Source organism: Rhea americana, unplaced genomic scaffold (genome assembly GCF_003343005.1).
Source record: "Rhea americana isolate MKP2758 unplaced genomic scaffold, rheAme1 scaffold_185, whole genome shotgun sequence".
Lineage (NCBI taxonomy): Eukaryota > Metazoa > Chordata > Aves > Rheiformes > Rheidae > Rhea > Rhea americana.
In genome coordinates, this window is record NW_028185983.1 from 19372 (window position 1) to 44733 (window position 25362).

Sequence of the window (25362 nt, forward strand, 5' to 3'; positions counted from 1 at the left end):
AAAAAAAAGAAAAGAAAAAAAGAAAGAAGTGCATTAAGTGCTTTCTGCCCATATTTTTCAGGGCTTCCTTAGAAATTTCTGCTTTGCAAGATACGCTTTTAGAGCAAGCTCCAATTTTGCTTTTAAAATTTTGTCAAGACAATTAGCATTAATTAAACAGAACAAGGATGAATGACTCGTAGACGATTAGAGTAACTGAATCACGAATTAATTCTGTTCTTCAGGAAATGGATACCCTAGCATAAACACAGGGAAACCACTTACCGTATCATCTGATCAAGAAGTTCCCAGTGCGCAGTACGAGCTGCCTGACATACCTTTACATTTGTTAAAACCTAGGGGACAGTGACAGGAAATCAGGCAGGGTACTACACTGAAGGGGTGTAGACTCTTTCACGCTGACTGGGAAAAAATCAGGAAACACAGCTCTCTCTTCAGAAGGACCTAATGCTAACCAGGACCTGGAAAATTATATACTGGGGAAGAAAGGAAAAGGAAGGAAGGGAAAAAGAGTGAGGTCTGTGACCCAGCATTTTGCATCCTTGCCTTTCAGCTGGATAACTGAACAGGCATCCTGTAAGCATGATCCAAAAATAGAGTAGAGATAAAGCTGTGGCTTGAAATGTGTGTCGTATGCTTTGTTGGGAGCCCTGACATAGGCCTAGAGGTATTTAAGTCACGGACAAGCAGAAACAGACATAGGTGCAACAATTTACATATCCCGGAAAGCACATATTGTAGGCTGCTTTTCTGCTGTCTAGGCCCATGTATAGCTTCTCCATGCTGCAAATACTTGTCTACTCTAAGAAAGGACTCTTCATGGACATTATCTGCTCCTTTGCTTTGCCTTCAGTTAGTACAGGCATTCACAACACAGTCCAAGTACCTCAGAGCAGTGGTACTTCCAAGCTTACTAAGGACAGAGAGGGTCAAGCTTATTTGCCAAGGGGATAGCGCTGTAGCTAGAGCAACATCAGAGAAGCAGCAGAATCTGAACAGTTGCAAGACAGAAGTCAGCAACTAAAAGAAACTAAAAGAGTATTTGATAAATCCAGGGAAGAAAAGGGACCAGAAGAGGAAGACTAACTCTGGTGGCAAACCTCACCATTGGACCCAGGAGCACAGCCGCAGGATTCCAGACTATCTTTTTTTAGATAAAACTGCATTTTAGTTTGTGTTATTTTGCATGCACTAAGAAAAGCCTTCCAAAAACTGTACCCACAGGATGCTACCCTGAACAAACTGCCTCTACAGGCAAGTCTTAACTGACTGGGCCAGTTGCACAAAATCTGTGACAAGTAGAAGGTCAAAACAAGGCCTGAAAGTTTCTAGTTAGTATGAAAACATTGGTTCCTCCTCACTTTCACGTTACTTCATCTGAGCTTCTGCTTTAAAATAACTAACCTGGAACTACTCTCTGCATTTTCTTCTGGSAAGTTTCCAAACAGATGTCTGCCTTCAGGGAGAGGAGAACTAGGCTTTGCTGGGGAAGTAGAGAAACAGCACAGGGTACAGAGACAGCAGGACAACCAACATTTTGCTGAAGACTCTTCAGCCAGGTCATTGCAACCCAACTTCTTCCCTGGAGGGCTCCRTGGTAATCTTAAATAAGCATATTTTTTTTTCCACGCCACTTAAGATGCACCAACTCTTTCAACACAATAATTCGTGCATTACCTTACATTGTACTTGCCAAAATGTAAAGCATGCCATGTTTCAGCTTTAGAAAAAGCAAGAACTATCAAGTTAGGATATACAGCTTTCTACTGTAAAATCCTAYAGGCATCACCAAAATATACATAGCAGTATTGCTATCTACACAGACGCTATACTGCACTGAAGGACGAGAGCACACCTGCAAAGCAGGATTTTGTCTGCCACTGACCTTTTGCTATTGTAAAATTCTAGTTTAGGTCACTTACAGCAGAGAGCAGTCACCTAAAAGTGRACTTCACTGAAACTTTGAACCTATTTCTGCCTTTAATTTTCTCACCAACCCTTGCTCCTCCCTCTCCACTCTCTCCGGTTTAGCATTCCACCCAAGAACATCACACAGATCCCATCAAGCACTGGAGACCATGTCTATTAGATGGTAAAACTCCTGACAATCTTGTAACAAGGAATCTCTTTTATGCCCCTCCACATGTAACAGTAACCCAACTAATTATCATAATCACTGTTCTACCAAGCGGGTCCAGCCTTTCCTTTGCATGTTCAAGACAGCTGCTCTCACATAACTGAAGCAGTAAAGTCCCTGCAGACTAGTTTCATCTCCGCAGTGTGAACTGCAAAAGAGAACCTTCATAGTCTTCCCTTACACTAATGTTACTGTTATTGTGCGGTGTATAGTCTCACTTCCTCTGTGGGCACAGATCAAGAAACCACATCTGCCTATTCTCGCATTGCACCTGACAATCTACTAGACTAAACCAGCATCCAGCTACGAAATTTAAGCTTTATTTTAAGAAAACACCTGAAGAGCTATCACTTCCACTGGTTGCCTCTTCATCCTTGCTCCATTCCTACTTAATCAACTGTTAAAGCTTTTCCTATCTGCCAGGGAAGGGGTAAAGTTAGGGCTGCAACTCCTGGTTTTCACAGCGCCGAGGTAAACTGTTATGTAGTCAGACAGGATCACGCACCAATAGATACCACTGAAGCTCTGAAAGTAACAACTCAATTTTAGTCACTGTGTGCAGTGCTAGTGGTTTTACAAAGATTATATAATCAACTTAGCTGAAACTTTATAATGCAATTCTGCCAACATAAGGTACGCATGTAGTTTCATGTCTGTTTGCATGCATGTTTCTATACATAATCATAAACTTTACAACTGATATTGCTATAACCATGCTCCAAAATTTGGACAGTCTGAAAACAGCTTGAAATTTTGCAGGGTAGTGATCACACACCAACTACAACTGCTTGCATTATTTTTAGAGCTGAGAAAGTCTTACTGAAGCAGGGTGGGGGGGAGACACAGTCCTTAACAGCATTCCCAAAGATTAAAATAGAATTCCAAACACTACTTGTTGTTGTCAAGTGAAAAAAGGGCTGCCAATATGGAAAAGAAAGGGAAGAGAGATTATGACAAAGCAACAGTTTGGAGTTTTCGTACTAAGGCATCTTGCACAAGTCTTATCATTCGTATTTACCTTAAGTTTACCAGTTATAATTTCAAGGCAGCTTGATATTCAAATCATACTTGCTAGATGAAGCAACTAGCACGTATGATTTTACATGACAACACACAAGACACTTGCTCAAACGTGCACTGGGATCCAATTAATATCAAAGAACCCAGCTCTGTGCTCTGCTGAGACTTTCAGAAAATAAAGCAAGACAAAAAGAAAATCAGAAAGTTCAGATGAGAAYGAAGCCCACCACTCAGTTGAGCCACTTGTCAATGCAACTACACAACCGTCCTGCTATAAATGTTCCCACACAATGACAGCAGGAGCAGTTAGTGCTGTGGAACTCAAAACAGATACTCACATCTATTGCGTCCCTTTCAAAGATGCGGAGCTGCAGGAACAGCTCAAGCTTGATCTTGCGTTCTTGAAAGAGCTCCTCCATCTGAGACTGGGCCTCATCCAGCTGCTGTAGGACTGTCTCTATGTGATTGATCGAGCTGTTATGGGGGGTCTTGTTACTAGAAATGGCAGAATCTCTATTCAAAGCAGAGAGAGAGGGGAAAGAGTTTTTTTTTAAAAAAAAAAGCAGCACAGTTTAGATTCTTATTTAAAAAAAACTAAATAGTCAATAGTCAACACCGTTTAGATTCTATACATGACCATGAAATACAAGACTTTTTTTTCTAGATAAGGGTTAGTGCAAGTCACATTATATGAAGGCTAAGTTTGTACATCTTTGTTAGTAGAATTTCTGTTAAGACAACATCCAAATTAAGTTTTAATAGTTGAAAGAACTTTAAGAAATTAAGTTCATTTCATTTTTTGATTAATTCAACATTTAAGGACCTTTGGCTTACAGGAGAAATAAAATTTAAAATCAGGAACAAATCCTTTTATKGTGAAAATGAAGTGGAATATGATAACTATTTACTCCACTGAAGCTTCCTGGTAATGAAAAATCAAAGTTAGAAATTGGAGAGGAAAAAAAGAAAAAATCCCTGATCTTTTACTTTAATATTAAAACCATAAATTCAGATAGGATGATATCAACTCCTGCAGCAAATGGGGCATGTACTAGAGCAGAAAGTCCCCAAATTTATAAAGATTGTTATTGAATAAAATGAACTGCAAACTAATGGTCTTTGCTGGATAAAATTTACAAATCAGTGTGCAAAACAATTTCAAGTATCACTTTATAAAAGGGCCACTGCTTAGGATTTAAGCACTGTGGAGCCCTGCAAGTCTACAAAGACATATGATTGCTTCTACTACAAAGGTAGCTTATGTAAACAAAATCTCCTTCTGGTGAAGGTAGTGTTTATGAGCTGAGCTTCCTGTGAACAGACATAGACAATCAGTACTGAACGAAATATAAATGTAGTCCTAATGTTTATAGAATTTATTTATAGTTCACATCTTTTAGTCGTCATCTTTACCCTCAGAATAGGAAGAGACTTGCAGAATATTAGAGATGTGCCAGAAGAGATTCAAACAAAAATAGGCCTGATGTTTTCCAAACAGTAAAAATCTCAAAATATATGTTATTTGAATACAAACGCGTGTTACCTCAGTTGCTGTATGAGATCTTCACCTTCTTTTATGACATTGACTGTAACCTGCAGAGTGGTCTGCTGCTGTTGACCAAAACGTTTAATCAGGTCTTGGACAGCCTCCACGGACTCAGCATAGACATCATCAAGCAGCTCTTTCTGCAACTCTTCAAGCCATGTCCACAGCTAAAGGAGGAAAAAAGAAATGTAAGCACCAGGATCAGGCAGACACTAYTCCAAATCAGTCTCCCTGGACAGGAAAAAACAGAGGGGAAAACAGGATTTGTTTCTCTTCATAGGAAAATCCCATCTTCACCTCAATAAAAAGGAGGCTTTGTTCAAACTAAGGTTTTCATTTGTTTGAAATACCAGGAAAGCTTTATCTGTGTTGCTAAGTCACCCTTTCTTCCCCATTTTCCTTGTACAGTCCTGAGTGTCTGTGAGGGAGTAGCAGCGCGTTCGTAGTGCAAATCCCATCTGCAGCACGGCGAGAGAGGCACCGGCAGGGAAATGCTATGGTAACCCTCCTCAAGAGAAGGAAGGAAGGAAGGAAGGAAGGGAGATGTATTGTGGCCACCATTACATTTGCACTGTCAGGCTGACACATGCACACAGATAACATGACACTTTTCAGTGGCCTTCAAAAAGAGAGAAAAGAAAAGGACACTTCAGAAAACAAAATTCCTGCATCTCCTTACCTCTACAGAGAGAAATCAAATGTAAAAAAAACAAACAAGTTCTAATACGATCTCTACCTCTACAACGATTACCCTGTTCACTTCAATTTACCAGTGTGACAGCAAAAATCAAGTAGTTAAGCCAGTTAATTCCAATTTCTTCACGTTTCCCCCCCCCCTTAACATATGCATGTGCCCTTGTACAGAGCTACTCACATGTTGTAGCATATGGAAAATTCCCCAGGTATATGTTGGCTAAGTATTATTTGTGGTCACTTGAATCAGACTCTGGTCTTTTCCACAATTTTATGAGGGAAGCTGTTACGTCCTAAGCTCTCTGTGGAAAATTTTAACCAAYGAACTATCAGGCATCTACAGGGCAAAGATAAAAACACTGCTCGAATTGAGAGAGCATGCCTGCCTCCTGTGGTACCCCTGTGAGTACCTGCAGTGCAATGCAATAGCTATTCTCTCAGGAAGCCTTCAAATCATAACTCTCTTTTATCATCGCTTCTCAAATTCTGTGATTCCAAAAACAACGATTAATTTTTTTTATCCTGAAAGATAACTGTTTTGATTGAAAGCATTAAGATCTTTTGACTACATTTTAATCTCTGCCTTTATACATTTTAAAAATATAAATAGGCTTCATTAATCTTGAATCTGATTAAAATGTTAATATAGTTAAAATATAGACAGAAAGCAAACCAGCTTAATTTCAAAGATAGCAAAACAAATGTTTTCTTCATTTGTTTACTTAACATTTTCTATACAAATATCTACCTCATGCTGTTGTCCGTACAGCATTTTGCTCATGAAGACTTACTAACTACCAATGCCACTATATTAAAATAGAAAATTCAACAGTCTAAGTTCTGAATAATCACTTCTATTAAAGCTTTATTTTAAAATCAAGTGCTTGTTCTTTTACATTTTAGARCCTTATACGCATCTTACAGAGGTTTTGAGAGTAGCAAGCTACAGGCTCAATTTTCACAAATCAAAAAAAAAGGGGGGATTTAACAAAACTGCTTTCTACAAAGTATGTTGCTAAAAAAAGAAAACGGAACTGCCTATTCATATGCACTATATTCTTTTGACTACACATACTCTTCAAAGAGGATGACTGTCACATATCCGAATGCAATTCCATATTCATACACATTACAATCTCAAATCACAGCAGTCTGTCTTAATAAAAGGAGCATGCATCAATAAAACTTACCATGTGTGCCAAAAGCACTCAGCAGTATTCATTCCAATACAACCTACTGCAGCATCCAATTGTCCCCCCATCTCCCCTTCCCCAAATGCTTACTTAGGAGTATAAATTTCATTTCAAAATAAATGAATCAGATCAAGTAGCTTGACAATACAAACAGAAAACTTTATTCAGGTAGACAAAAGATATGTTTTTCTCCCCTCCCAACTTACGAAGCATATGTCTGAACCAGAAAAATAGGACACTTAGAGACCTTCCCAGTGAGCTGGTTTGTATACAAAATTAGTGCAACTTACAATTCCGCAATTATATTAATTAAAGAGAGAGTAACACTTTGCTGTTGACTGTAGATTTAATTATTTCAGTGCTAACTGGAAGAGCTCTACCTCACGCCTACTGCACTATTTAAACTAGCTTATAAGCAGCCTAATTTTCAGAGACATTTATCACAGACAAACTGGAACTGAAGCCATTTTGAGCTTCTTGGACTATATTAAGTTTGCCCCTTGGCTCCCTTAAAAGCACTGCAACTCCAAGAAGGTCTGAGAACATCTCCAAATTTTTCTCGCAGCTCATCTGCAGCTGAGCCTCCCACTGCCCCCGTGCGAGGGACACCATGCCTCTGGGGTACTAACTCCTCACGTGTGCTTCATTCACTTCTGCACTGGGGTGCAGAGGATCTGGCAGGATCAATGAAGCTTGGCACTGCTGGGCCGTTGATGTACTGCCCATGTGAATATCTCCCTTCAAGCTCACCCTGGGTACCAGTGACAGAGCCAACAAAGAACAAGCAGACTTTTCACGTCACAGAGCTGGTCCCCAGCATTACTACCTAAAGCAGAAGGATGTGGACACTGGCACAGCAGAGGGTCATGAGGACTGCCAGAAACAGTGAGTTGGCTCCTTGGGAGAGAATCAGCATGACTGTAAATGTGGTATCTTGTCCCCAGGATACACCAAGGGGCTCAGAAGGATACTGCATTTGCTAGTTCRTTAGCTGAGTCACCCTCTGTTTGGGCAGGAAAAGCATTTTGTGAACATGTAGAGGAACAATGACAGTAATTAATATGCCTTACTCGTTCAGCTGTGACTCATAGGCTAGTGAAAGAGGAACAGTTTAAGTCATTTCTGAAGTGACTGAACAGCTTTGTGATGCTTCCATACCAATAGTTATTCTTTCTAATATGTTATCAAGTAAGTTTTTTATGTTTTCCCACTAAGTAAGTTTCTGACAAATAGCTTCCCCTCAAAATAATCTCCAAGTGATGCAGTCTGTATGCAAAAAGTAGCATAAAGCCACAGAGAAACACAACTGCCAGGTTACCAGAGCTGGATGCACGTTTGTGCAATCTGCTCAGAGGAGCTTAGGCACACCTCCCGTAGCCAGGTGTCTTGCACAAAGTTTCAAGTCCAGAATTAGCACTGCTTACAATGTAAATTACTTAATTAACTATGCTTCTTACTACAAAACTATGTATTTGTATAGCAAAGCCTACTTACTTGCCTAGCAAAGCCAGAAGAAACTAAAAAGCTCATTGTGGGAAAATCAACAAGAGATGAGTGTACCCCCACATATGTTCATCAGGATAGAAGTACAGATTTTTTTAGTTCATTTCTTTGAGGTAACACATCACTTAACAAAACAGAGCTAGCAACCAGAATCTACTGAAAACCTTGTCACTGAAAAGCTATTAACTTTCTTTCAGTGTGATTTTTTTAAGCAACTTCCAGTCATGTCTTTTTATTACTCTGTTAAAGACAGAGCATGAAGACAAACCTACCACAGAGTTCTCCAACCTTAGGAAGAGCTTTACCCAGTGGCACTGAGAAATCTAATGCACAGTGGGGGGAAAGAACTGCGAAAGCAACTACATCCAGTCACTGAATGAGGCCTTTCCTCTGCTCTCCACATCTTAGCAGAATTAAAAATACACGGGGAACTCGAATACCAAATCCCTGACAGGCAAATGTTTCACTGAACATATTTTTTCTTGATCTAAATATAGACACAGCCTAAGAAACATCTGCTTGAATGAGCCTGCATCCTGTGCTACCTCTTTCCCAAGTTCTTGGGAGCATGCCATTAGTCACTGAGATAGTATTCGCTTAATTGTCTGCCACATCCTGGAAGTCTCAGTATTTCCATCATGGGCCTCCATCCATTTAAGTCCCATCTCTRCAATCTCCTGAAAGACTGCAGCTAAATAAGCCTTCAATATTGGTCTTAAGGTATTTTACTGAGTATAATCAGAGACCAACCACTTTTTACTAAATATCTTCCCTCCCCCCCCCCTTCTTTTTTAAGGTGAAACATCTGTCAGTCTCTTTCACACTTATTTGTATTTTTAATTTTTTAGGCTACCAGCTTTTTGGATCTGCAGTTAGCCTTTTCAGTGTGTTAAGACAGAGAAAGGCATGGAACTTCTGTATTTAAAATCCAATTCCCTTTTCCCTCCCTGCCTCCCCCCAGCACAGCTTTACAGTATATGTACCACTCCAGGCACCATTACTTAAGGAGCTGTTAATTGTACAAGACTAAATGTCACAAGGGTATTCCCTAAAAGGTATATTTGGGCAGAGAGGGTGTGCGTGAGTGTGCAACTGTAAGCTTTGGCTTTCTGGACATGCAGCAGATAAAATCCGCACCTTATTAATACCAAAAAGTTGAGATGTTAAAGCCTCAGGAGTTGGTTTTCCAGGGTCTTTCAGTGACGTTTAAGACACTAAATGCATGCATATTTTTTTTAATTAGATCTAATTACCTTAAAAGAGCTTCAGRTAGCTCTACCTGTTTTACAAGTATAGTTGAGTGAATTTCAGAACAAAATCATCCTGAAAGCAGTACCAAGCTTCTTCCTAAAACAACAGTGACCACCAGCATTCAGTTAATGTTTGTCTCACTTCTTACACAAACAAGAAAATATCTGGACACAACAGCATAGTTTACAGGCAAAGGCATCTTCTAGTAACACCATCATGCACAGGTGTATTCAGAAAAAGTACTCTGAGCTACTTTATAATTAACTTGTCAGAATACAAGAAGGTTATATGCAAAAAGTCAACATGCTCTTAAGGGATCATTCTCTTCCACATACATTCAGCTCTGATCTGTATTCCCACATTTTATTTCAATTCAGAAAATATCCATTTGCTGTACTTTGGCACTACTACAAACACCTGGCTTGGCCATAATTTTGGTCTTCCCACTCTGGGAACACATGCTGAGGGAGCCATAAATTGCATACATATATGTATGCCATTTAATTTCATATGTATCTACTCATTCATAGCATATATATCTATCTACGCATACACACACACATATATATACATGGAAGAATTTGAATCCCCCCACACTCAATTCAACTCCACCTGGTGAAAGACTTCACAGCATGGACTACCAGGGCTTTTGCTGCTACTTTTTGTGCACAAACATCTATGATATCTATGTACTGGGGAAAAATTATCTTTTACCTGTGTAAGACTTCTAGTGCAAAATTAGATTTCACCTTCTTCCTTCCCATATTATTAAATGCCACAGGCACAAAAGCCACAAGGGATTGTTTTGTGATGGCCAACAATTCTCAATTCTGGATGATCAGTTGTATTTTTCCATCCTCAGGTTGGGAGCATGCCAGGACACAGTACTTCCAATACACCAAGATTTGGATGGGGATATTTATGATCCCACATACTTTAAAGCATGCCAACAGGCAAGCTTAACTTCAGCTACTTTGCTTGATGAAAAATTTGGCTTACCAACTGAAATGTCTCACTGTTTATATGGGAGCTAAAAATCAWTATTCACAATGTTACAAGCTAACATTAACACAGCATCATGGAACCAAAATTTTTATATAGCAAACTACTGATACGCTTGGATCTCCAATGAGCGAAATGAGTAATGGTGATACTATTACCTAACATCATACTYCTGGCTTCCCTGTTCAGGTTTTCCTGAACAGGAACTTTTTTCTTTGTGAGAAATTTGGTCTACTGAGGTTGGTCCATGAGGAACCTGAGAACTTCTGTGTTGTTTTCTGATGTTTCTAAGGAGCAGGAGCTCTACCAGGGTGTACCTATAACATCACTACAGATCTTCTGGAAACGTCACAGATGGTCAGCACTTCCAGCGTGCATCTCTGCGSGCTGCCAAACACTCACCACACAGGTTTCTGTGCAGGTATAATAGAAGTCTTATTTCCGGGAGATGTCACATGGATCTACTGCTTTTGTGGCAAGTGGGTTGCTTCTGAAAGCAGAAGCTGCACTGATGTACTAAGTGTGAGCAGTGCAACAGTACTGTGCAGGTACTGCCGGGCTGGTGMTTCCCAGTGAAACTCAAAGTTGCAGGCAAATTCTAAGTAAAAAAGTCATAAGGCTACAAGGGAAAAGGAATACTGGAATGCTTTTATCCAGCACAAGAACATTTATTCAATGGGAAAAACAAAACAAAAAACCCTATTTCAAAAAATCAAGAGAGAGGATGGATCTCAGARCTAGACTTGGAGGTCCTTAAACAGCCAACAAGTCAGATTACTAATGTTTTTGGCTTTGTGGCATCCACTCAGTTGCCACACAAACACACACAGTTTTATTTTTCCATGCCCATTTTTAGTCCAGAAAAAACAAAAAAAACCCCAAATTTTAAAGAAATAAAATTCACCCTGAACAGCTGAAGAGTGAAACATTTGATTTTTTTTTTTTTTAATAACAAACTTGTCTCAGGAGTTTGATAATCAATTCTTCTGCCTACTACTTTGCACTTTTCTCTTTCTCTCTTCATTGTCTAAACAGACACATTAATTTCTTAACCATATAGCAGAAGGATTACTTGCTTAAAGGTATGCACTAATCCATGCAGCGAATTCTCACATCCTGCAGGAGACGTGCAATTCTCCTGCCAACAAAGAAGGGATGACTTTCAGGTTTAGGGCATTTTTATCTTCCATCTGGCTTTCTGATACCACCTTAGCGCTCCACGCACGTATTTGATAACAAATAATACTCTTGAAAACCAAATACAATACAGAAAGCACATGACAGCTTTGAGCTTCCTGTTTCTTTGCACTGTAACCAAAGGACTAGTTGACCAAATATAAACCACCAGCCTCATTCTCTCATCTCTATTTTTAAGTAGCATGCAAATAAAATAAAATAAAATAAAAAGCTAATCTTGCTTMCATAAATAAGTACTCTTTTTAATTTTCCCTGATTTATTAGGTATAGAGGTCAGCCACAAGACCGAGAAACAAATGCAATTTCAATGTTTATATGTCAGCCACAGTACCCTTCCCCAAAGTCCAGGCTGCAAAGAGGCTGCCATGGTAACAGCTGTGTGCACTTACAGGGTCACAATAATACCTATTTTCCAGAAGAAATAAATCAAGATACAGAGTATTTTTTTCAAGAAAACATTATTATCTAGGGGAGCAGTGGCAACATTCCAGCACATCTGGATCAGCATCCCAGAATTGTTCAGCAATGACTCACAGACCAGTCTGCCTTTTTTTTTTTAAGCCCCTTCTTTGTAACTCCTTTTACAGTATCCATCTTTCATCACTACAGTCAAATGCATCCATTTAAATACCATTCCAGCTGCTTCTTTCAGCGCTAAGGAAAACAGATAATGATGAAATCTATAGAAATAATAAACGTATTTCAGCTGCTAATTGTTCCTCTGCTTCACAACAGGTATTGAAACAGCAGTAAGTGCTTGAGAAAAGTTAAGCAAAAAAGTTGACCTATAAGAATAACTTAGGATAGTTTTTAGAATATAGCATTTATATTTTACTTAAGTAAGCAGAGTTCTGGGAGAGTAGCGGCAAATATCTAACACAAAACTGATGGGGGAGCTATGTACTCATGTCTACAGCCAGAGAGTATTCAGTCTSGACCTCCTTCAAAGACCAACTGTCCTGTGAGTTTGTTTCAAGTATAAAGCAGAGGTTCACAAATACAAAGTCTCCCACTCTTATCCTGTACACATTTTTAGTGAAGAAAGTGTTTTGAACCTGTATTTCTCCAYTCAACACAGACCATTTCTTTACATAGGGTGAATGACAGAAAGACATCAACTCTAGCAGTCCAAGACCCAAAAGCTTTTCATATCTCCACCTAATTTGAACAGTGCAAGGATTTCACACAAGCTCTAAACAGAAAACACACAAATAATCTACAATTGTCAAGATGTGTCACCACCAATAGCCAATAACCCTTACTAAAATCCTTATTCTTGTTATGGCCCATTCCATTGGCCCCCATGAGCCTATAAATATATATGAGCTGTGTTCTAAATCACAGTAGAAAAATAATTTGGCTGAAAATTAAGTGTCTTTGGCTGAATTCTTTTTTGCCTGGCATATCAGTTCCCTAATCCAGCTCACTGTGGAACCCCATTAACATTTACTCCAGCCTTCATAAAGTGAAGGATGGTTGAGAGAAATAGATTTTTTTAAATAGTTCTGCTGCTGCTGCATGCTAACTTTGCATGGCAAAGGTAGAAGCTGCTTGGGAAAAACAAACAAATCCTCCTGCCTCCCAAAATCCACAAAATCACAAACATGCACCAACTCTCCCCTGACTTGCCTGCAATGAATTACACCTTGAGTCTTAATCCAAAACTCGTTAGACAATATGAGTTCGATACTTCCTATAGAAGAGTTGTCACAATAAAAGTAATGTTGGACAGACCTGGTTTTAAGGCTAAAAGTCATGACCTTGACTTCTCATCAGTTTTACCTCTTTAACATGGGTGTGAAAGGACACAGACATGTCCAGCAGGATCTTGCGTTGTTCCACACGCCTAACAAAATCCTGTATCCTGTCCTCGAGCTGATGAGCTGCTTGATAGATTTCTTCTGGGTCACACTCCCCGGTCTGAGCCAGCTGTTCAGCTGCTTCTAGAAGTTTATCTGCATTGGTATACGTGTTCTGTAGAGAAATAAGTTAGTTTCACAGGATTAAATGAATGAAAATTCACTCCATCTCTTTTTAAAGCTAGTGTTCTGTTGCTTACAATAGGAAATCTAATGAAAAAAAACAGAGCCACAATAAATCAGGTGATGTGGTATTTCCATGTCAATGGAGCAGCAACAGTGGTACTAAACTTAATTCTCAGACAAAATCCTTCCATACCTGGCATTAAAAAGAGTATTTGTAGATTGCAGCTCTTGCCTTACTTTCTCTAAGGTAAAACTTTATGTTACTACCAGTTTCAACACACAAAATAGTGAAAGAAAAGTGAACTAATGTCTTCTTCCAATATGCTTCTCTTTGATAGTACCACAAATTTATACATTACCTTTGCTTTTAGAAGGCAGTAGAAATAAAAAAATACCTGAAGATCTCCATATCCTGGCCCTTTTTTAAAGGAGTATCACCCCTTCCTATTGTTATGCTACAGGATTAATGAAAATTAAAGGACAAAAAGGCCCTTATTTTTATTTTTCTTCCTTATTTTTAAGGGTCATAGAATACAATCTTGCTAAAAAACATTATTATATTTCTAGATCCTTTTTTCATTTCACTGTGAGCAACTATTTCTTACCTCCTTATCTATGTCTATTTGAATGTTTCTACAGCCTAGAACTTGCCCTATTTATTCCTTCTTGGAATTAGCATTTTATATTCATAACCAGAATAAAAATTAGCCTAATAACTTGCAAACTGGGGCTTTTCAACACTGGATGAACAATAACCACGGCCAGAAGCCTTTTCAAAATGTACTTTCAGAGATGAGAATGTCTTAGCTGCTGGTAAAGATACCTAGCATCATATTCACACATTCAGCAGAAMGGTGTAAAGCAACTAAGCATAGGAGGAGAAATGTCCATTCATCCTGATGGAAATGAGATATCCAAAATTCCCATGTCAACTGGATCAGCATTTCAAGAATAGCAGAAATGGAGCAAAATTCAGAAATACACTGTGGCTGAGTGTCCCAGTGGAATATTGTTCCAATATGTCACACAAGCAACAAGAGCAGATGAGCAGTCACAGCAGAAAATAGCATACCAGACACCAAACTTCCCCCATTCTAAAACATCTATGTGCCACAGAAGAGAGAGATTTTTAACAATTCTTAAAGCTTAGAACTTGCAGCTTGCATCTTTAGGTCTTTCATTAATTTAGACTAGGACTGGTTCCACGGATGTGCTATAATTTCTAGTTTCTAACCTTGGGTTTTCATATATTAGAATGAGTCTCAGAATGAACCCCTCACAAAAGCATAGAAGGACATTAACCTCTGGAGGGGACAAAGATTGAAGCCAAGTCTACACTAAAGAAACTTAGCTTATGTCACCACATCATGCATCCTGATAACGATGTGGTACAGGCTATCAAGAAAATGTTCTGTCAAGGTAATTTATGCTTTTCTCTTCTTCCTTCTGCCCTCATACAATTCAGGTTGGGAGAAGACTATTAGGTAAAAAGGTTGTTTGCCAGGATAAAATAAGCCKATGAAAATATGTTTTTCTTTTTTCTTTACCATAAATACAGTATTACACCTCTAATTAACATTATAATACCCATAAAGGTTAAATTCCAACTTGGCCTAAAACTCAACTAAGGGCCAGGAAGTCAAAGTTCTCCTCCAGGGTCTCAAGCAAACTACCAGACAAGCCCAGAACAGCTCATTTYTCTGTCTTTGTGCTCCTCGCATCTGTCAAGAGCTTCACAATAACGAGTGGTGAGAGGTTTAAAAGATAATTTGTCTGCATATACAAAATGACTCTGAACTGCTCAGTTGCAAATGGCACCTAATGGGAAGTGTTCTTTCTACTTCTATTTCCAAGAATGTATTTTAATAAGGAAACAAGAAGATAGTTTTAAATGCCTGGTTTTGTACATTCAGTATCAAGCTTACATGACTCAGTATAGCTTTCATGTACGGGAGAGTTATCCCTCCATTTATTACAATTTATTTATGTAAGGAATTCAAACCACGCAGCTCCTTGATTTTGACTACAAGCATTGGCCCTTCCTTAACCTTCAGCTTTTTAATTGCACTGAGAGGTGGAGAACTCCTCCCTAGTCTCCCTGGGAAAGCCTGCAGAGATGAACACAACCCCGCCCTTTTCTTTGGGGAGCACATTACTCAGTGCTGCAAATCATCAGTTTGGTACTTGCTGGCTCAGAGCACAGGCTGATCTGTGCTTTGGTGTTTTGAGATCCACAGTCACAGCTCGCATGTGTTCAAGCAGCAAGGCTGAACAGCCTTAAGGCACTCCTCTAACAACAACTACTTCACCAATCTGGAGAGCCCCACCTTGCTGCAGATGGCTGAAGGAGAAGTTTCCCATTTTAATCAAAACTTTATCTCACATATGAAGCATTGTTTATGAATTCCAGGAGTATCTTCCACATAACACACGCCCAGGCTTGCCTTTCTGTAAACTGGATGGTGAACTACCTACACTTGAAAGTTAACACAACCTAGATGCTGCTTTGGAAAGGGGTGCAATTCTCAAGTCTTAACAGCAGACACACGACTTACCATTAAAATTTCTCTTCCAAGTAGAACTGAAACAAAGCTTAAAAACTTCTCTAAGTAGATAACGAACCACTCTTTGGAACAGAAATCGCAGCAAATATGACCGCTCTACTAACTATGGCTGTTCCCAACCCTATGCTTACTTCAAAATAATGCACAGAGGAAAACAAAGAGATAWTGAAGGTTTTGAAAAAGCTGAAATAAGGCCAGTCACATTGGTTAGAATACCAAAAGGCAGGCAGAAAGGGCAGGAGTTCACCCTTGAAGCTGCTTAGGCCTGTCTCCGAACCTGAYAGACAAGTCTTCACAGAACAAATTCATTATGGAGTATTGAAACTGATGAGCTCTCCTTTAGAATTTCTCCACTATCACACCCTCTCCAGATGCCAGGGGAGAAGAATCATTCTGACAGGAACTTTAAGAAGTCCTCTAGTCCATTCCTCCCTGCCCCAAGGTACAATAAACTATACCTAAAAGTCAGTAACAAGACTGCTTCTCCAAAATTTTGATAAAATAATAGAGTTACTCCTAGTAATGGAGAGCCCACCACTTTCCTAAATAATGTATTCCATCACTTCCCTAGTATTCCTACTGAGAAGCCTTTGCTATATGCTGGGGGGAGGGCTCTCCATATTTTCAGAAAGCACTCAAAGTCACCATCACAGAAAAGTCAAAAATTTAGTGTAAGAGATTAGTGCCCAAATGAGTACTACTGACAAAAGAAAGGAACAACCTATGCAGTGAACACTGAAGCAGAGTTCAAAGGATGTATCATAGCTAGAAAAAAAATAAAGGGCAGCAAGAGAGATGAGAGGTGGTTTGAACCRACTTTCAGACAAATGAGCTTAGTGAACTGTATGTGGGTAGGGTGGAAGAGAGAGACAAGCAGAGGGAGATTTAACTGAGGTATACAAATCATTAGAAGTAGGAAGAAATCGAAGAGGACAGATTACTCATTACAAGTAGCGGATGCTATCAAGTTCAAGCATCAGGCAATGTACTTAAAATGAAAAAGCAAAAGTACTTTTCATCTAAGGAGAAATTAAACTGCATAACTCCCTGCCATAGGATCTGGCATATATGCCAAAAGCCTAAACATATTCAAAAAGTAGTTAGTCTAATTAAGAAAAGTCCTTAAATAGCTATTAAATTCATTGGTTCTGACGCAGCCTTCAGTTCCAGGCATTTAATAGGCTCAGATAACTAAGGAGATAAAGGTAACTTTAAGTGTACAGTCCTTTTCTCTATGCATCCAGTGATAACCACAAGCTACTGCAAGACAGAGACCTCTAGTCTGACATAGGATTTAATTTGACGGTCTTCATGGGTACACTCGAGGAAGACGTAGTTCAAGCTTACAAGCTTTTATTCCAGCCTTGAAGAAGCAAGTAGAGATTGTGGGAGGGAAATCATAGGGGTATTCAAACAAGGTTTGGAAGACTCTTTCTTATGTCTCTTGAATCAAACAGACCGTGCTTGCATCCCTATTCAGACACATTTGCAGACAGAGAAAATAACTGAGCCGAAAAAAAGATCTCATTAGTTAAATCTTGCCATAGACCTTTAATGTTTTTGAGCCATCCACTGTAGAAAAAACGGACACCAATAATAGCTGAAACAGGACAAGCTGAGTTAGAATTTCATACAAAATGCATAGGAAATAAAGCCACGCTACTGATTCGCATCCACTGTTTCTAACCTAAAAATCTGTGCCCTGCAAGTGAATCAGTTAAGACAAAAGAAGTTGGGAGTCCTGACACTGACTAACTAGTCTCAGGGCTACAAAGGCGGTCATGGAGATACAACCCTAAATTTGACATTAGTGATTGGAAGTCAAAGTTTCTCAAAGAGATACTTGTAGCATTTATGTCAATATGTTAGAGTTTTAGGGAGTTTCTTCGTCAGCTGCATTTTGACTGTCTAGTGTTTCTGTTAAAAAGTATCAAATAAAGAGAGAGGCAAGTCTTCATTTTACAAGAATTTAAAATTAAATAATGCATGAGCATATAGTCCATTGACTCTGGAACACCTATTCCCTTCTACATACAGCTTATTTTAACATCTCTTTGAATAGTGCTGACAAATTGGCATCTCGTTCACATTATAAAAGGATGAGAGAAGAAACAGAAGGAAAAAGAATTAGTTTAGCTCCCCTCAAAATCAGGAGTTAGCCTTGGATCAAGAACACTTCAACATTGCTATTGGCTCCCTGCATTTGATAAATCATTGCCATGCCACTGACACTCTACCGGAGGCTTCTTCCTCTCAACTTCTGATTAGAGCTTACTAAAAACTGCTAATTTTGCCTAGGGTTCTCTTAAAAAAAAAAAAATGTTCAGCACTGATATTTTAACATCCCTTTGAATTTTATATTTTAACATCCCTTTGGAAAAAAAAACACGCAACAACAACAAAAAGCCAACCAACTAGAAAAGTAGGTAAAAACCAGAATAGATTAAAGTTATTCATGCTTTAACAGGAACAGCAGATTGTTGTCTTAAACTTCAGCRATCTTCCTTATAATAACCACAATGTGAATGGCTTTTGGGGCCTTCTCATGTACACTTTCAGAGCAATTAAAAGAAACAACTCAGAGGTTCAGACTGCTCAGAGGCAGTCACCACAAATCAAGAAGTTAGAGACAGGAAGAATGAAAAAAAAGAAAAAAAAGAGAGATAGGTTTATTAGATCATCTTGTCCATTCTGCTATCAGTGCAGGATGGTTCCCTATAGTGCATTCAAATTCTTTGAACAACCTAGTTTTCAGTATCTCCAAAAATAGAAGTTCAAAGCATTCCYTGAAGAGATCATTTTAAACTCTAGTAAGTGTTCAGTTTTAGGAAGTTTTTGCTAAGTATTTACTTTAAAACTTTCTAGTTTAATTATAATGTAAATTAACATAATGCTTTTTTAACCGTTCATACCTCACYAGCTGTTCTACATGCTTTATTCCCTTTGATTACCCAAGCATTTTTCTTCTTTCCTCAAATAACACGGTATTAAGTATGAGATCATTCAAATTTTCTTAAGCATCTTACACAAAGAGAATCTTGCTTGTCTGATCCAGAAAAATACGTACRTCCACATGGAAGAAATTACAGATTTTGCTAAAAATGAAACATTAGGCATGTGTATGGAAAATCTAGCATGTACATATATAAAAATAACAAAGCTTTTTATCTTGGAAAATTTTATAGGAAATTCATATTGAAGAATCTGCCTGATGCTATTTCAATTCCTCAATTACTGCAGTGCTCTAAAATCATACTTAAAAAACCAGATCTATTAAGAGCCTAATTATCCACTAAATAGGCAATCCAGAAACACACTTTTGATGCATCCACCATACYGTGCATCACTACTAAACTTCTGCTTGTCATTTCTTTAGATAATTTTCCACTCATGTACCTTCTGTTCTAATTGCAGGACCACACTATCAATTCTACCTTAACAACATTTTCTTGATGAACAGTGACCTTAGAGATGTTTACTTGCTGTTGTGGGATGTCTGATCATTAAGACTGAATAATCAGTGCACCTTGTTAATGGCGCAGATTCAAACCTCCTCAAGGGTTTTCCCACATCTTCTTCTTCCAAGGTTGCTGCCCAAACCAGCTTTGCCCTGTTATGCTCTCCGTATTCCTCAATACCTCTATTGCTTTAGGCTTGATTTTTTTTTCAGAGCTATGGAAAATTGGGATTTGGATTGCTGTTCTGTCATCAGTCCCACTCAACACAAACACTGGATAAAGATTCTTCCTATGGAAAAAATGTTGATACCACTGATTTGAAACAGGCAGGCAAACACACATTGAACTGCATTTAAATAAAAAAATAAAAACTCAAAGCTAAGTTGGCCAGTTTGCCAGCCCACTTGGCTTTTTTGAAGTAATTTTTTTTCCCTCCCAATCAGACTATTTGCTCTGAGGATAGGCCAAGTGGAGTTCCCCAAGCTTGTAGCCAGAAARCAGGGCTTTCAATTCATCACCATCCTCCCTTTCATGCTGAAAAAGTTCAAATCCTTGAAGCTCAGGGGATTAAGTTACTTTAAAAGATCAACTTTAAGTCTTCTGCAGTTCAACACTTGACAGAATCCTTTCCAAAATTAAAAAAACAAACAAACAAACAAAAAAAAACAAAAAAGAAATCATCATCAGTGGCATCAAGGCTCCCTCTCTCTGCAAGACTCTGGAAGTTTGTCTTTTCCTCACTGAAACAGAAATGCAAAGGAGAAGTAAAATAAAAGCCTGTGATAGAAATACAACAGGTTATTATTCCTGGAACTGAATTTTCTGTAGTGGAGCTCCTTTTGCCCAACTCTTCCATTCCACAGCAGGCAGTTTTGATATAGTTCAATGACAGTTCTACAGTTTTTGCATATGATTGCTTTTACCTGTGCAACTTCTTCAAAGTCTTCATGGCGTTTCTGCAAAGCTCTAGCCCGATGCAGGGACTTTCCCACTCCAGTATGTTTGCTAAGAAAAGCTTCTCCATGGTTTTCAATCCAGTCCAGCACCTATGATACACAAGTGTGACACAAAAAACAAACTCTGAATGGATGTACCAAATGCTGCAATAAAGTGACAGCAATTCAAGAAACTAAGGAGCTGTAAAGAGACTGCATATAAGCAACTAGATTAATAGATATCAAAAGGCAGTACTGCCATTAAAAGATGTTAATTACATCCTCTTATTAACAGTTGTATTAAATTTTATCAAGGCAATAACCACCTCAGTCTAGCTAGATTATATGATTTAAGATGATTGGTTTATTCTGAGGCCTAGTAAGGACATCATAATTTCTACACATTCATCAATCTGACAGCAATCTGATCCAAGTGGCTGGACCCCTTGTGAGGGTGTCTCTGTAATCCATTTATGCCTTCAGCTGACTGCTTTCTGTAATAAAACACTAATGGAGTTTGCACATTCCCAAACAATGCTGTTGAATAAAACAGTGACATTTTATTTTATAAGAGGAGAACTCTCTTTTCCTACTTCACAGTAAGAAGTCAAGAAGATATCTCTAAGGTTTTTTTCTCTTTTTTTCCAGCTAACACAACATAATTGACTTGAAACAGTTAAAAGGTGAATAGCAATGTTTACATTCTCCAAAGAAACATCTTCCCAAAACATCAGATAGAGGTAATTGCATATCCTCAGTTTCAGAGCTAGAAAAGTGAGGAACTAAAGACATTGAGGGACATCAAAGCTTTTACTACAATGACTGTGCTGATGGCTTTATAAATAGTAAAAGTTGTACATGTAATTAGTTCCTGCCAGTTAACAAAGGATTACTGCATACATCCCATGATTCTGATGAGGGAACAAGCAAAACATTCGGTCTCTCTCCAAAATAATACGTTAGACATATTTTCATTTTAATATTTTATTTTCCTCATTAGGAAATATGCATATGGCATCTAATCCTTTGCAAGATATTCTGAGTTTCAAGAAAGCTTTCCAAAATTAAAGACAACTCCATATGGATAATTTTTCTAATGCATCTTAATGTTCTTTATACCTTATTTCTTTAGAGAAGTATAACACCTTACTTAACACTTACCTCCAGAATTCCTTTTTCTTTAAACCCTGAGTCTTCTGTTTCACTTTGAAGTATACCCGCCAGAAACCTGTACCTTATCTCTCCTTATCTACTAGTGTCCTTTGCTCTAATACATAAAGTTGAGTATATATTTTTTTTTAATTTTTCCCCATACTGAAGACATTTGACATTTAGTGCAACTAAAAACTTAAATTCTTTTTACTTCCATGCAACCAGACTTAAAAGCCACTTCTGCACATCCTACTTATGGTTATATTTGATACATGCGTAATCCCACATACTATTCTCATACGGAAGACATCTATGCTTTCTTTAGTATAGAAAGTGAAAGCATCTGGTGTGATTTCTCATTTATCTCAACTGTTAGAATTTTTTTTGGTTTGCACTCTCTTCTAACATCTTCAAACACGATAAGCATTCCCATAATGCCACAAAATAGAGCCATCTCAAATCACCAATATTTCATTAAATCTCCAAGACATGTATTTCAATTTATGCATTATTCTTTATTCCTGGAAAATATATTCAAAATAATTTTTATGTCAGTTTACATTTTCCTTTGCTTCTTGCAAGGGAAAGAGTTGATTAGCAAAGGTAGAGCGAGGTTAGTATGCAGTAGCCAAATGAGCCCTCAGTTACCAAAAAAGTTTAAATTAGCAATGTTTTTGACAGTTTTAGCAAATCACTCTGTTTTCTTATTATAAAAAGGGCTGGAGACACAGATTTGGATGAGAGAGYTATACTGGTCTCTGGCTACTTCTGCCATTTTACAGGCAGTTTACAAATGAAATCAATAGTGTAATCTGTACCAGAAAGCACGGGGTGAAAAGCAGTAAGAAGCACATGAGAAAAAAATTCTGCTCCAAATAGTGATCAGTAACTTCAAGAGAAGGAAGTATTATAGAAATCTAGCACACAGATCATGACTTAAAGCAGTCAGCTAGAGCAGCACTGATGCATCTGAGTGAATCCAGTACGAACACAAATCTTCCCACTCAACCTTCTCACCTTGACTCTGGGTACAACGGAGGCAGCACTTCTTACTGTGGAATTTCACAGCATGTAAAAGCAGAGTCAAAGTTAAAGCTTGCTTTTGCGTATTAGTGACAACTTTTGCAGACCCCTTTGGCTAAAGGACAATCCCATTAKCTGGCCCCAATAATAGCCCTTTAGCAATCTGAAATGATCCATTTTTTCTCCTCCTGGAAGAGGAAAGAGTTACAGAAGCCATGAGCATCAAACCCACTACAGACCTGTCTATTAATATGAAAGCACATGGGGTTTACTCTACTAATACAGTAATAAATAGGAATTTAAGACATCCAACACTTCTCTGTAGAAGTAATTACTATGCGAAGATGGCTTTATCATGACAAAATCATTGTTCATGGCTGCAAAATAAATATTTTGTACATGCTGTTTGCAGAAATAAGCAATGAACAGCTGATCTTTTGCAGATACAACATGCTCACTTTCACCAGTTCTCCCCACATTACTTTCCAGTTCTCCCCCCGCTGTCCCTTTAGCTACATTGCCTACTCCCACATGCCTGATCACCACTTAGTGCCATTTTCAAAACAAATTTGGGGGAAAGGGGAGAATCTTTGAGTTTCTAATATCCAAACAGTTAAAAAGCAGAAAAAKTCTTTCCCTCAAAAGAACCAATGCTGTAACAGTTTCTTCAAGCCACAGTAGAGTAATACAGTAAAATTAGCAGTATTTTGAGGCAAAGTAAGTAGTGTTCTTAGTCTGCCTTACATCAGTCAACGTTAACAAAAGACTTTTAAAAAGGTCTCGGTACAAGTCTTTGAGAGAGGCTAACCAAGGAAGCAGCAGCTACCCAAAGTCAGTGGAGACACAATACATATATATATTTTAAATCAACTACTACAAGTATGTTGTAATAATGCAAGCCAGTGCTAATTTTCAGGCTCAAAAGCTTTCACCATATGAGTGCCAGCAGTATCATTCTACCAGAAACAGTACCTTTATTTTCAGTTTTGACCTTCCTTCTGTGGCCTAGAAGCACAAAAGCCCACATTGCTATTACAAGTTTGCTTTATTATTCTATATCAAAATCCTTAAAGCCAGCTCCTTTCTATCTTAGCTGAAAGACTTGTGTGTATTGTCTACCGTGGTAACCTTGCCAATTCTTAAGCACAAATTTAGACCTTTATTTGCATGTTTAATACCGGAAGGATTTTTTTCAACAATTGAATGTAACAGTCAATTTATGATATGACTTCTTTTAATATCCTCTTTTGGGCATAATTATACAGATCAACTTGGAGCTAGATCTTTTGGCATGTTTATGTTATGCATAATTATACAGATCAACTTGGAGCTAGACCTTTTGGCATGTTTATGTTATCCGAGGTGACATCTCAGAATTCTGTTCAACTTAAGACTGTCTTAGGTTTACACATTTCATTATTTCAGATTTGCTGTACCGTACACCTTACCTACTATTTTTAAATATTTCATGTGCTACTTTCCTTATTATATGTTCCATGAAATCTGCAGATGATTCTTGGCATGTGTTGTTAGTTAGCATCATACTGGTTTTGGTAATTTGGAAAGCACCACTAGAAACTTGTTCTCAATACTGAACATACAAAACGGGAGAAAACAGTTTTCTAAGGTGGACTTTATACAAAGTGAGGTACCAGCTTAACACAGCCAAATCCATCCTGCAACTTAACACAGACTGTCACTTAACTCATCCATGAACTGATTTATTTCACCAACCCAGCAGAAAATTAATCCAGGAGAGCTAAGATGAGGAAAGCACAGACTCAAGCTGAATGATGGTTATGAATTCACTTACAAAGCATTTGGTTACCTGCCACACTGTGCTATTTAACTATAAACAGTGAAAGAGAATTGTGCTTAGTCTATTATGACAAGAAAAAATACATTTAATTTTACTGATGATAATAAAAAGGATTTTCACATTAGTTCCTAAATCTAGCTAGTCATCTTAACTGAATTTGTTATGGTTTGAATAAGGACTAACAAACTTGAAAGATAGTGCAATTACAGATGAAAATATTTTAGAAAGTTTCTTTGGAGCTCTTCATAAACCATGACAGAATGGTCTTAGATATAAACTTGTTGAGGGAGCTAAAAATTGCCAGAGGGAGGCTACTGCAGAGATGTGTCATTATACGATTGCCATCTTCCTTAAGGCATCTGCTATTGGCTACTATTAGACGTATCTCTGTTTAATCTGGTATGGATGTTGAGTTATCATTACCTTACCATGCTGTAGCATGATCTCCACTGAAACACAAGCAACTTCGAAAAATTGTATTACTAGAGAGAACAATACTCATAACTTGCGTTGCAATCTGCCACAAGGCATTGTCCAAAATACACTGATACCTAAAGCCGACTTAAAGTAACATAACAAAAAGCTATACTACCTCATGCAGCATTTTATAAGCCTCCAAAGTAGATGTTAATGGCTATTACAGAGAAAAGGTAAAGGCAATTCAGTCACAGATAATTATCACTACAGAACATTAAGGGAAGGGCTTAGGAACATGGCAAACATGTCCTACTTCACTGACCCAAGGTCAATATCTTTGTATTCAAAATTTACATTGAAATCTGGAGTGTTTGATAACTCTGTGCATTAGCACCAGAGGCTGCAGCTTCACACCATCAAGAGGATATCTTAATGCAAGATCTGCCTTGCAAAGCATACAGAGAAAC

The 25362-nt window shown here is 38.2% G+C and overlaps 1 protein-coding gene across 1 annotated transcript in view; it reads right to left on the reverse strand.

Moving 5' to 3' along the window:
- Positions 1–25362, reverse strand: part of LOC146597436 (triple functional domain protein) — a gene marked incomplete at its 3' end in the record, with an annotated part of 147741 nt that overhangs the window by 18799 nt on the left and 103580 nt on the right. The window contains exons 10-13 of the mRNA XM_085302089.1: positions 20473–20595; positions 13325–13516; positions 4701–4870; positions 3496–3670 (exon numbers count right to left, since the gene is read on the reverse strand). Of these exons, the coding sequence (XP_085158215.1) occupies positions 3496–3670; positions 4701–4870; positions 13325–13516; positions 20473–20595 (660 nt within the window). The remainder of the gene's footprint in view (positions 1–3495; positions 3671–4700; positions 4871–13324; positions 13517–20472; positions 20596–25362) is intronic.